This window comes from Pseudophryne corroboree, chromosome 5, assembly GCF_028390025.1.
Source record: "Pseudophryne corroboree isolate aPseCor3 chromosome 5, aPseCor3.hap2, whole genome shotgun sequence".
Taxonomy (NCBI): Eukaryota; Metazoa; Chordata; class Amphibia; order Anura; family Myobatrachidae; genus Pseudophryne; species Pseudophryne corroboree.
Genome location: NC_086448.1, coordinates 331,414,144 through 331,428,391, shown reverse-complemented (window position 1 = coordinate 331,428,391; position 14,248 = coordinate 331,414,144). Strand labels below are relative to the sequence as shown.

At 42.3% G+C, this 14,248-nt stretch overlaps 1 protein-coding gene across 2 annotated transcripts in view; it reads left to right on the top strand.

Moving 5' to 3' along the window:
* The first annotated feature begins 1,288 nt into the window (after nt 1-1,288).
* The window catches only part of BMPER (BMP binding endothelial regulator), a 432,288-nt gene continuing 419,328 nt past the window's right edge, over nt 1,289-14,248 (top strand). For both annotated transcript variants that reach the window (XM_063922535.1, XM_063922537.1), the window contains exons 1-2: nt 1,289-1,680; nt 3,183-3,268. In XM_063922535.1, the coding sequence (XP_063778605.1) occupies nt 1,554-1,680; nt 3,183-3,268 (213 nt within the window). In that variant the 5' untranslated portion in view covers nt 1,289-1,553. The remainder of the gene's footprint in view (nt 1,681-3,182; nt 3,269-14,248) is intronic.

Genomic DNA, 14,248 nt, shown 5'->3' with positions numbered 1-14,248 from the left:
CTTATGCTGCACATCCCTGGGAGCACAGCAGTCAGTGTCATGTTACCACCACAGCAGTATACATCATCGTATTCACATCACTGAGTACATGTGACATGGGGATTCGGTGAATCCCTGTAACGTGTACTGTACTAACCTAGCTAATTGCTGCCCTGTACATGGCAGTGACTGGGGAATACTGAGAAGGGACCCCCTTTGGAGAGGAGCGATGCCCATTACTGTGCAGACATACCAGCAATGCTGCCACTCCTGCGCTGATAGTTATCTGTACAATGTATGTAAATGGATGGTAAGCAGAGAGCCGCCCGCAGGTATAGATCAGTGCTGTAACATCCACTGACACAAAGCCCCAGCAGCACTAAGACATCATGGAGGAAGAGAAAGGACAGGGATAGAGTGGCTGTAATAGGGGCAGACACCAGCACCCAGCATAATGCCGTACTGCTGATAGCACTGTCTGCTACTGAGCTGGGGGCTGCGGAGGTTCCAGTACAGCAGATGTGCAGACCACCCTGTGCCCACATATGTATTCCCGAGCCCCGCAGAGCTCTGAGCTATACCATCAGCAGACTAGCCTATCCCGGGGAGACAAGCTGTGGTAGCAGCATGGGGAGAGAAATGGAGTGGGAGGAAAGGCTGGGATTAAGCTACAAAGCAGATCCAGCGTTCCTGGGGTCACTACGGGGACTTACGGGGCAGGCAAGGATACAAAGTAACAAGTATAGGAAAAGGCTGCTTGCTGGGGATACAGATGTTCCTTCTGATATTTGTGCTGCTGTGCTGATTGGATAGTTAGAGAGAGCACATTACCATACATGATCTGCAGTGCGGACAGCACATTGCCATTGCATAGTCTACAGAGAGAGGTAGCGGAGCACCTGGATAAAAGTGTTACTGTATTGAGATATGTTAGGCGGTGACCCATGTGTACCATGCTGATGAGCCTGCCATTGCACTGCTCAGTCAGTATATAGTGTATATACAGCGAATACAGAGAGAGAGAGAGAGAGGGAGAGAGAGAGATGTAACTGGAATATAGATGTCCCTGTATAGAGATGTGTTAGGTAGTGACCCATGATGTTATAGTACCGTGCAGATATCATTCAGAATATATTATAGTAGTGTACAGCAGCCTGGTAGTGCCCACACAGTCAATAGGTGCCCCCGTGTGTGTGATTATCAGCTGGGGACCCGGCCAGTGTCAGCCTGCAGCAGCTCTTTGTCTCAGGTCTGTGACCTCCCCTCTCTGATGGCTGCGCATGATAGGATCAGGGAGATCCGTGCAGACTGGCTCCACGCATCCAGCACCAGCAGCCGCCTCACTGCTATCAGACTCGGGAGGATTTAGTGTTAAAAAAAACCCTAGGAGGAGGGGTGGTGGGGAAGAAAATAAAGGAAACGGAAGCCAACCAAAAGAGTAATAGTAGCAGCAGCAGCACCAGCAGAGGGACCCTCCTCCTCTGATCACCCCGGCTTCTCCTGCTCACTGCACACTCATATTATATAGGGAGCTACAGTCTAGGGAGCCGGAGACTGGAGGACTTATTGGGACCATGCATTCCTGCCTACCCTGTACTCTGCCCATGTGTGCCACCTCTCCCGGGATTATCGCATTCACCGGCTGGATTCTTCTATTCACTACCTTTGTGCGAATATCTTTGGGATCCTCATTCCTGACAGGTAATGAGGCAGATGGTCTATGACAGATGACATAGGCACCGGCATTCCGCTATCCCCTTATTGCCGGGATACACTTATTAGGGTAGTCGGGAGATAATTTAGTGTCTGTATGTTTATTTATTTAATTATTTATTTATTTATTTATTTAATTAATTGTATATATGGTTTTTATATGGATATGCTGGTGCTCCTTTTACAGTTGTTCAGAAAAGCCCTCACGCAGATTGTTATAATAACACAGCATCACGGAGTACTGTATTGTGTATTTTGGCTTTGTTTTTTTTGTACTATGAAACTATAAGCAAGTTATTGAATGAAAAAGATTTTTCATGGCATTTGTGGTGCAATTTCTAGTTAATAGCTGTCTAAGCTCAGATCCAGGTGTCCCTGTGCTTGGCATCAGTGTGCCCAGTCTTGCATTCTGCAGGCAGAATGACCTGTGCTGTACTCCGGGGATCTGGGAGCTATTGCTCATCAGACAGGTGTCTGTAACTACTGCTATCTGTACCCATTACCCATACAGTATCCTACTCACCCCATCACCTTTATTTATGCGAAGCAGTTGTCTTATATAGAAAAGTGGAATTAGTGCTGGATATAATTACATGTTTGCAGGCAGGTGAGGACCAAATCATTGGAAGGACATATTTTAGTGACACCTGGTACATAGAAAAAATAATAATATTAAAGCTGAACTCTAGGAAAGGCAAACAGTATTGAGTTTCCAAAAAGTGATCCCAAACGTAGATAATACTAATCTGATCATAGGAGGAGGGAGGAGTAGCAGGGAGCTGTTTATGGGGTACATCCTCACTTCTGCTTTTGAAAAATGAGCCATTGATGGAGTGTAATTGGTGATAGATCAAAATGTCTCATGTTAGTGGATCACCTCTGTCCTAAATACCTTGTCTTTTCTTAACTATACCATATGTCTGTATAAAGATATATGAACAAAGACCAACATGTAATAACTAGACACAAACTTTTTTTTCTTTCGACAGGATGTGTTTTTCCAAGTAATTGAAAGTTACCGTAGATCAGTCAACTTGGCTGTCGCTACCGCTATGCACATCCTTTGCTGTATGCTATACGCCTTCTGTTACACCAGTATCTTACTGCATAACCTTGTAGCATACGTAGAAATACCACATTAGCTTGTTGATTACACTTCGTACAGTTTTAGTGGCTTTTGTTTGTTTGGATTTTTTTGTGAATTTCCAAGGGTAAAGGAAAATTGGGTTTCTTGTTGTGAACCATAAGTAATAGTAACTGATTCACTTTTGCAGAATTTCAGGACTATTCTCAGAAATAGTTATCGCTTATGAAAGTAAAACGAGCGTTCTACAAATAAGCCCTCTGTAAACGTGCTGGTCCCTCTAGTGTTTAGGCACCCTTATAGGCATCTTAACGGGGGAAATCATTTATTGACTGTTGGCATATAGATACCTAAATGTATATATAATTGTAGCAATTTGGGTCATTTTGGGTTTTTTCCCCCTAAGGCTCTGTGGCGAAATGTGAAAATGAAGGCGAATCCCTGCAAATTCCATTCATCACTGATAATCCGTGTATCTCCTGCCTGTGTCTGGTAAGTGAGAGAATATCATTTTATTGCTGGCCACGGCAATGGTTGAATGCCCCGGCAATTCTTGGCTGTTCTATTTGTTTCCCAAGTAATAGATGGTCAATAGTGCCAGAGAATATTTGCATGGAAGCCTTCTAGCTGTGCAAATGGACCATGTGATATTTGTTAGTGCTGTTTAATTCTATTTTTATTTCAACATTGCTCTTGCTATCACATTAATAATATATGCTTCCATTGGCATTTAATTAGTTAAAATATATGTTAATTACCTTACCAGAAGCACAGCTCATATGTGGCAATTTCATATTTCATATACAATTATTGGTTACAATTTATCTAATTAAATTTGGTGATAATGTGTCTTTTTGTTAATTTAATATGCAACACTTTTATAGAACTTTTTTTTACTTGCAAACTACTGTTTATCTTTAACACTGCATTTACTGTAGAGGAATAATTAAAAAAATAAAGTTCTAACTACTATTGAAGTTAATTTATTTCTTTAGACCTGAGTATTTGATGAGAGTAGTCATGATAGGACTAGTCTGATTTAAACACTGCAAAGGGATTAGAGATTTCAATCTGGAAATTGGTGTAAATAAGGTTTTGGTAACACAATATACCTCTAAGCTGTTTTTTCTGGTTTATCCTTATGTAAGCTATGTACCTGTCTCAGAGATAATTCCAGTGATCATTTAAATAAATGAATCATTTCCATCAAAAGGCTGTAATGATCTAAGGGATAAGTCTTTGGACAGACACTGTATTCCATGAAAAAGGCACAATTTATGTTATTATTGTACACTGTAATGTTTATATAGTATCTCAATGACAGTTTATTTAGAAAATATACATGTAAGGGTTTTGTTTTTTCACTTAGGTTACTAGCACTCCAGTTTTAATGTCTAAAGTATAGCTTGTTAATGTACTTCATTTCTAAGTATTATTGTCATGTTTGTAATATTTAGTGCAAGTTAGAAAATAAAAATAATATATTTTTGTTACAGTACAAACAGTGTGATTGGATTATAAATTCACAGTGTACCAATTAATAATACTAATTATAGCTATCAAATTCATATCACAAACACAACCTAAAAGCTTTAGCACTTAAGATACATTGTGTACCTTGACAGACATCACATAATGCATCAGTTTATGGATATTTTTGCACAATTCACACATTACACCAGACTTCAGGGTTATATTATAAGAAGATACACTCCTAAATTCTTTTCATTAGCTTTGGTATGATACCATAGTAAGTTTGCTTTATTTTGGTTTCAAAGAAGTAGCTTACTAATCTATTAGTCAGTTTGCTTTTATACTTTATTATCTTATGCCATTATCCTATATCCACTTCAATGTGCTGTAACTTAATTGATTAGTTTTCTAAAGGCAAAATAAAATGGGAGCAAGTATCACATACTGTATATCGCACAGTTCCTGAGTGTATTGATCATTTGGTTAATCATCTGTCATGTAATCAAATGCTGTTTTAGCTAAGTTGTTACACTTATATGACAGAATAGTGTGCATTTTATAGTAATATCTTAACAGGGCACATACAAAGTGATTCAGAGGTGTGAATACGTTAGCTATTTATGTAAATTTCAGATGTCATTTGATCTGTGCATGTGCAGGAACCGCAGTGCGCTTGTGCAGATCTATTTCAGTGACATCACTTTTAGTGTCCCCAAAGCTGCATGTTGACCCTGTTTTCTGGGAGTGCCAAAGCCAGTGGCTATGTCCCTGCACAACGCTTCACTGACCCCGGCTGCCTGATTTTGCCAGACATCCTAAGTAACCCCTGGGTTACTCCAATGTTCAATTTTCATGTAGTTGATTCGATGCTGCATCTTCAGATTCAGCAGCAGATTATAGAAGCTCCAGTGGGCGTCTTTTTAAGATGCCTCCTGGGGCTTTTGCATAATTTCGCACAGCCGCTGAGTACAAAGATGCATTGGCTGTGCCATTAGCATACAACTATGAATTAGCCCCATGATCTCTAGAAAATGTATTGTACGGTGTGAGTATATGTATATGTGTGTATAAAACAAGTATATTTTATTCTTTCATTCATGTAGTTATATACCCAAAAACACCCACACCTCTTTAGACTTCTAAATGAAGAATATAGGCACTTACAATGTAATGGACCATTAAACATTTGCCAGTGATTTATGGTTTATATACAAAATGCTTTACCTTGTGGTCAAGGGCATCAGTGGAAGTTACCATATTGGTTTGCTAGTCATAGAAAGGTACACAAGTCTATAGAAAGGTAATGAAACAGCGCCACCTAGATTAACAGCACAAACCCAAGAAAAGGAAAACTAACCACAAAAAATTAAAAACATGAAAAACCCAAACATCTGTCACTAACCAAAGAAAGAAGAATGGCTAGCAATAACCCATGTAATGTAAGTTTATGTAGTTTTGGTCCATAGTAGAGGAGAAAATTTGAAAAGTAGAGTTTTGCTCCACATATAGCCTAACAATAATAAAATGGTAATGTTTCAATGTTTATGCATTACAAAGTTAATAGATGACAAAAGAAAAAAAAAAACTACAAGCATAGTAATCTTTTGTGCCAGAATATGGGACATTGGTTCCCCATTGCATAAAGTTCAACTTCACGTGGAGAGTACAGTTTTCAATGTTTAGAGCAGGTGACTTGAATAAACTCCTATTATCAGTGGCAACAAACAATGAAAGTAAACACCAGGTAAAAGCACACAAATACTGTGTAAACTCTGACTGTACTAAGACAAAATATATTACTTTTTTAAGAAGTATTCACCTTGAAGTTATGAACAAGAAACAATATCTCTGGTACAATTACAAGGCACTTATCTACATTTTGTGATATAATACACACCTTTGTGAACATGGCAGTACTTTCCTTAAACAATAGAGTTCATATTTAATCAAAAATGATTAGGATTATATAAACTGACCTTCAGATTTTTTAACCCATTGTGGACAATTCTGTTTTCAGCAATGTGCGACTGAGTACATCACCGAGAATTATAGTACCCCAACATTACACATTTTTCTGTGCAACTCTCTTGGCTTAGAGGGAAAAAGTACATTGTTTGTTACTGCTAATTGTATTGCCCGAGTTGAGTTTTGGAATATGTACCAGTAACTTTGCAAAACACATCAAGCAAATAACACATATCCCTACATTCGTGTACAGAATACCCAGCTCAGCTCTGCTCTTCCATACGGCCATGGTAGCCTACTTACTACTAGCTTAGTATTTGCCCATGTATGCTGGTCTGCATGTGGAATTTTGTCCTGCCCAGAGTTTTCTGTCTCCATCTGCTACTGTCATTGTTAGTATCTAGTATCTGTCGCCATATCGACAGCATTCATTACATGCATGTTTTTAACCATTGGCTTTGTAAAATACTCACCAAGAGTTGCATCTGCAGTGTGATCTGGGATGCATTGCAGAATGCGATTACTATGGCAGTATGTATCATCACTCTACAACCACAAAGACAGGGGCTCTGAAAGTAAACCATCCCTGCGATATGAGCGGTGTGGTGCACCTGACCAGGCATGCATGGTGGCTATTGCTGAGGGGGGAGGGAAGGTTCGGGAGGGGGGGGTCTCCAAGCTTAGATTGTGATATGTAACCCAAAGGCTACATCTTTAGATGGCGTTAGCTGCGGGGGTCAATCTCTAGAATGCTTCACATTCCAGTGCTGGGTATACCTGGAAGTATCACCTGGGCCGTCTTAACAGCAGTGAAGGCCCCTGGGCACAGCAATGCACTGGGCCCCATACCCATCCTCCAGTGGCAGCTTTGATGTCCCGCGGGCGGTAGGGGGGTGTTCTATCTTCCGCTCAGCATGTAGGACCTGGAGCAGTAATTTCTGCTGATTACTCCTTTATAGCACAGATGGGGCTAAACTGTGGAAGGGGGCATTGGGCTGAATGAAGAAGCCCCGTTACATGACTTCCAGGGTGGTAAGGGGTATTTAATACGTAGGGGAGGGGTGGATAGTGGAGTGGGCTTAATATTTATTATTTTATGGTGGGAGGGCAGCTAGCTTGACTGCAGATATCTTAAGTTCCTGAAAATATATTTATTAGCTTTGAATGGGATAAAACCTAGAGAGTCCCACCTTTCCGAAGGTTCTGAGGACTTGGAGATCAGGCTTCAGGAGCCAGAGCAATTCACCAACGAAAATCTAAAACTGTATATTAGGCGTGTGGAGCTGGAGCAGGAACCGGCTGCTGGAAGGCTGATATCTCTGGTTCTGGGCATAGTACAAACAAGCTGCCAGTGTCCACTGAAAGGGGAGAGTTCCAGCTTTTGGCTTATACCGTTAGAAATATTCGAAATCAGAAAGAACCCAAGATATCTGGCTGGGAAGAGCAATTAACAGTCTTGGATGGGGACCACTGCTTTCACATTAGATATCTCCGATTCCCCAGGGCCGATTTTCAAAAATCTGGTACCCCTGGAAAGAGGGGACCCTCAGCTATCAGCCTAGGACCCTTAAACTCCTGGGGCCCTTGGGAAAGAGCCCATTGAGCCCATACATAAAGACGGCCCTGAGTATCACAGCCCCCTTAGAAAACCATTGGGGTTGTGGCTGCTGTCGGCAATCGACGGATTGCACAGATGTCGGAGATGTCTGCTGCAGTCCTTGTGTCATACATTTGGGGGACACTAAATATTTGTGATTACCCCCAAAAACGTGAGTTTTCGGAGCATAAATTGCAAAAATTAAATGATGATGGACCCCTATTAGAGATCAATTATATGTCACATATTTCTCTAATACTTGAGAAAAGAAAATATACCCGAAATTATAATTTATACTGAACACCATAATCATTTACAGGTAGTTTACTAGTACTGGTAACTTTAATCTTAATCATCAACCAGTAATTGCACCTCCCCTTTGCCACACGCACATAAATGTCTCTCTCAGCTGTATATACAATATGTCTGTATTCCTTCTGTGACCAAGGGCTTTATTTATGAAGAAGTGAAAAGAGTGGAGAAGTGAGCCTGTGGAGAAGTTTCCCATGGCAACCAATCAGCTGCTCCGTACAATTGTATAGTATGCAAATTAAAAATGTTACTTCAATGCTGATTGGTTGCCATGGGCAACTTCTCCACTGGCTCACTTCTCCACACTTTTCACTGCTTCATGAACAGACCCCCAAATCCAGGAGGCATGGCTACACCCTTACTGCATGAAGCAAAGGGGGGCATTTGTCCCTCTCAGCAGCTGGCCACCTCCACGGGACCAGGTAATTATTAATACGTGCTTTCCCCCTTTTGGCACCCCTGCCAATCACCACTGGATATCGTAGCGGTCACACGCACCTGTAGATATTGTAGTTCTGCCACTGACTGTGCTAACTGCTCCCTATGTATATTGGACATAGATGAAGCCTTTCAGAGTCCTAAGTGTACTTAGTATCAGCCAGTGCTGTTGAGACAGCCACAGGTCTGGGTACTGAAAGGGGCATGGCCAAATCCAGGAGGCACTGACACTCCCCCTCCAGAAAAAAAATTCAGAAAAATACTATGAGCCATGATGGGACGTGGTAGCTAGCCTGAGTCCCCGCTATGCCACTCCAAAATGCCGCCCCATATTTAGTATTCCCACCCCCTCTTGGCACCCCTGGCTGTATGTTTAGTGCATACCATTATGAAATATTTGATTAAGTGATTTCATGCTGCAAGTATGAGTAATCTATTGCTGAGTACATGTAGTCAGACAGATAACTTGCATGTAACCAGTAGTAAATGCAACTTATATATATCTGCACTGGAACATAAAATGATCTGAATGCAGGTTTACTATTGGGTGTGGTATGATTTGCCGGCGGCCGAGTCCCCGATGGCCAGCATACCGGCACCAGGATCCTGACCACCGGCTTGCCAACAGCAGGACGAGCCCAAATGAGGACCCCCAAGAGGGAGAAAAGGTGTCGGTATGCCGGTTGTCTGGATTCCGGTGCCGGTATACTGTGCGCTGGGATCCCAACAACCAGTATACTGAATACCACCCTTACTACTAGTCCAGAAAAAGGCATTAGACTTTACTGAGGCAGTTAAACATTGAGTTGATTCTTTTCCCTTGCACACTTATCATTACAGCCCTCTTTTCCCTTAAGGCTGAAACATAGGGGGTATTTCAGATCTGATCGCTACTGTGCGTTTTCGCACAGCGGGCAATCAGGTCCAAACTGTGCATGCGTATGCACCGCAATGCGCAGGCGTATCGCACGGGTACAAAGCGGATCGCCGCTCAGCGACGGATTTGTGCGACGGCTCCTTTCGCACAGGCGATTGCAAGGAGATTGACAGAAAGAAAGCGTTTGTGGGTGTCAACTGACCGTTTTCAGGGAGTGTCTGGAAAAATGCAGGCGTGTCCATGCGTTTGCAGGGAGGGTTCCTGATGTCAATTCCGGTCCCGGACAGGCTGATGTGATCGCAGTGGCTGAGTAAGTCCTGGGCTGTGCAGAGACTGCACAAAATCTGTTTGCACAGCTCTGCTACATATGCGTTTGCACACTTGTACAGCTAAAATACACTCCCCCTGTAGGCGGCGACTATCTGATCGCAGCATTGCAAAAATCGCTTGCTAGCGATCAGGTCTGAATTAGGCCCTTAAGGGGGGTACACACGGAGAGATCCGTGCTTAAAATCTAAGCAATCTTGCTAGATTGCTTAGATTTTAAGCACGGATCTGCCGTGTGTATGCCCTCCAGCGATAGCGATGCGCGGCCCCGCGCATCGCTATCGCCGATGCTAGATTGAGCTGCATGCAGGCTCAATCTAGCGGGTCGCTCACTTCACCGTTGTGTGAAGTGAGCGCCCCCCCGTCGGCTTTCCCCCTCGCTCAGCACATCGCGCTGTGCTGAGCGGGGTGAGAGATGTGTGCTGAGCGGTCTGTGTTAAGATCGCTCAGCACACATCTCTCCCGTGAGTACCCCCCATTAGTGTTTAAGTGAGTACTTTCACTTTATTGCCTTGCAATTAAGTCTTGCTATTTTGAGCCTTAATAATCATGCAACACACTGGTTACAAGTAGAATATGACATAACAATACTTGGCAGGCTGACACTGGTTTTTATGTTCTGCATGCTCATTGCAAAAATGCCTCTCTCTACATCTACTTATATTACGTAAGGGCTACAAAAAACTCATGCAAATGATTGTATGAAACGATATATTAAACTTGGAGGTATATACTCTCATTTCCCAAAAAGTGCCATTATTGGTAAAAATAGTACCGTTACACATACGTTCATCTCTTACTACTTTCAGTTAGATGTCCAAAATGTAATATATATAAGAACAGTATCAATAATTTGATGCTATTTTCTGTTTGTTAGTTTTCTAATGTAACAAAAAAAAAAACATTAATTGAAATTCAGCTATACTGTTAAATGGGATCCGTCAATTTGGCAGCTGTCAAGGTCCCAGTGGTCAGGATACTGATGCCGGAATCCCACCAGCTGACAATGCCGCCAGCCGGAATCCTGGCAAAACAGGACTGTTCCCACTCGTGGGTGTCCACGACACCCATAGAGTGGGATTAGATCCTGTGGCAAGTGCAGCGAGCCACTGAGCCCGCAACTACAAGGGGACTCCTTGCACTCGCCACACTGCTGGCATTCTGGTGGGCGGGATGCCATTGTTGGTATATGAAGGGTGACAAGGTGTGGGTGCTCAAACTGTGCTGAGAACTATGGACCTAATTCATGTCTGTAAGGAATTGCATAGCCGCAAGGAAGCATGGCTATCAGTGAAAATTGTGAGCTCCAGCAGACCTTCTTGGACATCGACTGTAGATGCTACTGTTTCTGCCACCATTTGATGGCAGTGAACCAAACCCAAACTTGTTTCCATGACATACTGCTATTACTGTACACCTCGGCAAGCTGGCAATGAATTTCATCTGCTGATGTGCCCTTTTAGACGCAAAAATGTGATCACACTACGCGCCTTAATGTTTGACTGTGTTTCCGCCAGCCCCGCCATCTTACAACTGAAATTGGGACAATATGACTGATATGAGGCACAGTCTAATGGCCGTGAAGGGAAGCATTGGTCTACCTGCTCTGGCCTGTTGGGAAATTAGAATGAAATAGAGAACATTACACATGTGAGAGGTCTTGTTACCTTACTTATTGAACCACCCTTGTATAATCATACTATTCCATTTTGGACACAATACGTTTAATTTTTATTCTTAATTTTCTGTAAATGTGCTGAGAGCTGCAGCACTTGTAACTCCAGTTTGCCATCGAATTGCACAACAAACTGGCATTTGATTTCAGTACAATTCACCCTTTGAAAGCTATGACGGTTAGCAATGTATGAAACAAGTAGCTAGAAAAATGTGTTACTAGTCTGTCAGCCAAGTTCCCTTTGAGTAGGTGCCCATATTACAGGTATAGATGATTGTCACCACTGTAATCAAGTTAGGGATGAAGTTGCAATAGAATTTTGTGCAAATCAATTCTGCAGTAGAACAGGTTATTTCACAAATGCACACAGTTCCAGAGATACAATCTTCTAGTTTTGCTTCTGCTTGCATATTGTGGAATGGAGTTCTGTAGTGTATTTGTATACTCTGTGTTCTGTTTTCATAGAATGTATGGCCTATAACTGTTTATAACTGTGTATAACTACATTATGAGAAACAGTGGTGTTTCTATAATGGCTGTATCCATTGCATTTACTCACCTTCTGTGCCATATTTCTAAAATAACCACCATTGGTGCCAAGTTTCCAAAGAGAATGTCAGTAAATTTGTGTCTTGGACAGCAACTCCTGAATGTTTGTTTTCAGATGGGGGTGGGGGGGGGGGGGATATCTGCACACTGCCCCCCATTCCTAACATGCACCTGATTGTATATAGTGTCTCTCTCTATATATATGTATCTCTCTGTTTCCATGTGGCATATTTATCAGATTCAGAAAATCAATGTGAATTCCACAGGATAAATTAGCTGTATGTCGCTTTGCTATTTAATAACTTTTCAGTTGGATTTATAAATTAAGATGTCCTGGAACTTCTATTGTAAGAAAGAACTACCCTGGTAAATAGATTCCTGTTGAAGAACAGGTCCCCGTTGTTGCCCGCATGGCATTCAGTAAAATTAAATTGTTCCCGTGCAGTACAGGTCCCTAAAGTCAGCTGTGCTGGGGAAAGGCGAATGGGAGAGGGATCTGCAAAGATACCTCTCCTCAGCCTCCCTACTGGGAAAAGCAGACATGAAGACAGGGGAAGAATCTGCAAAGATCCTTCTTCTCAGCCTCCCTGCCAACCTCAGCATCCCGAGCGGTAGAATGCCGGCAGGAGGGTCAGCGCAACGAAGACCCTTGCTGGCTCGCTGTGCTCACCACGCTGTGGGCTCGGTGGCGAGCTACCCTTGCCACAGGTTCTATTCTAGTCCACGACTAGTCCACAACACCTATTCTAGTCCACGACACCCATAGAGGGGGAATCATCTACCTCGCCGGTATACCGGCGGCGGTATGGTGCCCCTGTCGGGATCCCAGCATTGGTATTGTGACAGCTGGGATCCTGACGAGCGGTATGCTAACCGCATACCCATACACCTACCACATGCTGGTTGCAAGAGATGTCTGAAACATGCATCCCTATGTCATATTTAAAATAGGATGGAATAGTTATTTTGCATGTGTTAGCATTGTTTCCAGCAAGTTGCCACCAAGAAACGGTCATTTCATGGATGGAGAGAAAAGTCCAAGATCCGTCCTACTCAGAATCACCCAGAGATATGTAGAAATGTGTATACGTACTCACTACTGTGCATGTGCTGTTTGCTAAAATCTTCTAGTTGCAGCTGCATGTAGAGCCACTAGATTGTTAGCTCTTCAGAACAGGGCACTCTTTCCTCTTGTTATCTTAGCTCTCTTCTTGACACATTTCACTCGCAGCTCTCCCCTACTCAGCGACCATCTTTACCGCTTTTTCTCTTGCTGGTAAAGGCTCATCTCCATCTATGGCCGCCAGCCCCAAGTAGTACGATGATCACTCCCTCAATACTTACATCTTAGCTGTATTATGTCTTGAGAATGTGTGGTGCTCTATGTTACCTGTACTCTATTTTTGTTATTTATTTACTGTAATGCTAAGTTTTGTCTCCCTGTACTGTCCTTTGTACGGCGCTGCGAAACATTTGTGGCGCCTTATAAATAAAATGTAATAATAATAATAAAAAGCTGCATGCGCCCACTGGGCGAGGAACAAGTATTCATTGCCTCGTGTCTCAGAAGTATCGCTAGTTCCTATTTAATTGATAGCCTTCATTCTCATGAATATTGGTGTTGCCCAGAAAAATAGCTGCCTGTGTTGTGAATAAATGACAAGTACAGGTTTTTCCCTGCACAGATTGCTGTCTGGTTTTCAGTAGATGGTATTAATTTTTGCATCTATATAAACAATTATAATGTAGGGACATATCTGTTAACATAGGTTTGTTTAGGTATCACCCCCCCCCCCCCACCCCCCTGCATTCAGCTTCAACCTTAGCAGCATCTAAACAAAATCACAAAATCAAAGCAAATCACTTGATGATGGATCTGTTTGTAAAATGAGTGGACTAGAGAGCGACGAAAAACATAGCATCCTCCAGTTCAAAGCAACAGCCAGGGAGTAAACCTTTTGTCCATAATTACAATGCAGAGTGTAAGCAAACCCACTGCAAATAGAAGAGTAATGATAGCTTTGCATAAAAGATCATTTTTCACTTAGCAGACCTGAAGCAAGAAAGGGAATCTATCCTCATCATGCTTGGATGACTGTTATTTTTAGTTGTTTGTGTTTTTGGACTTGCTGAGTACTTAACTGCTAAACATATAAAAACCACTTATGCGGTTATGTTTCTATTGTATCCTTTATTACAAATGCTTTTTGATTTAGAGAACTGTAGGTACATCGGTAAAATCATGTTTAAAGTTAAAAT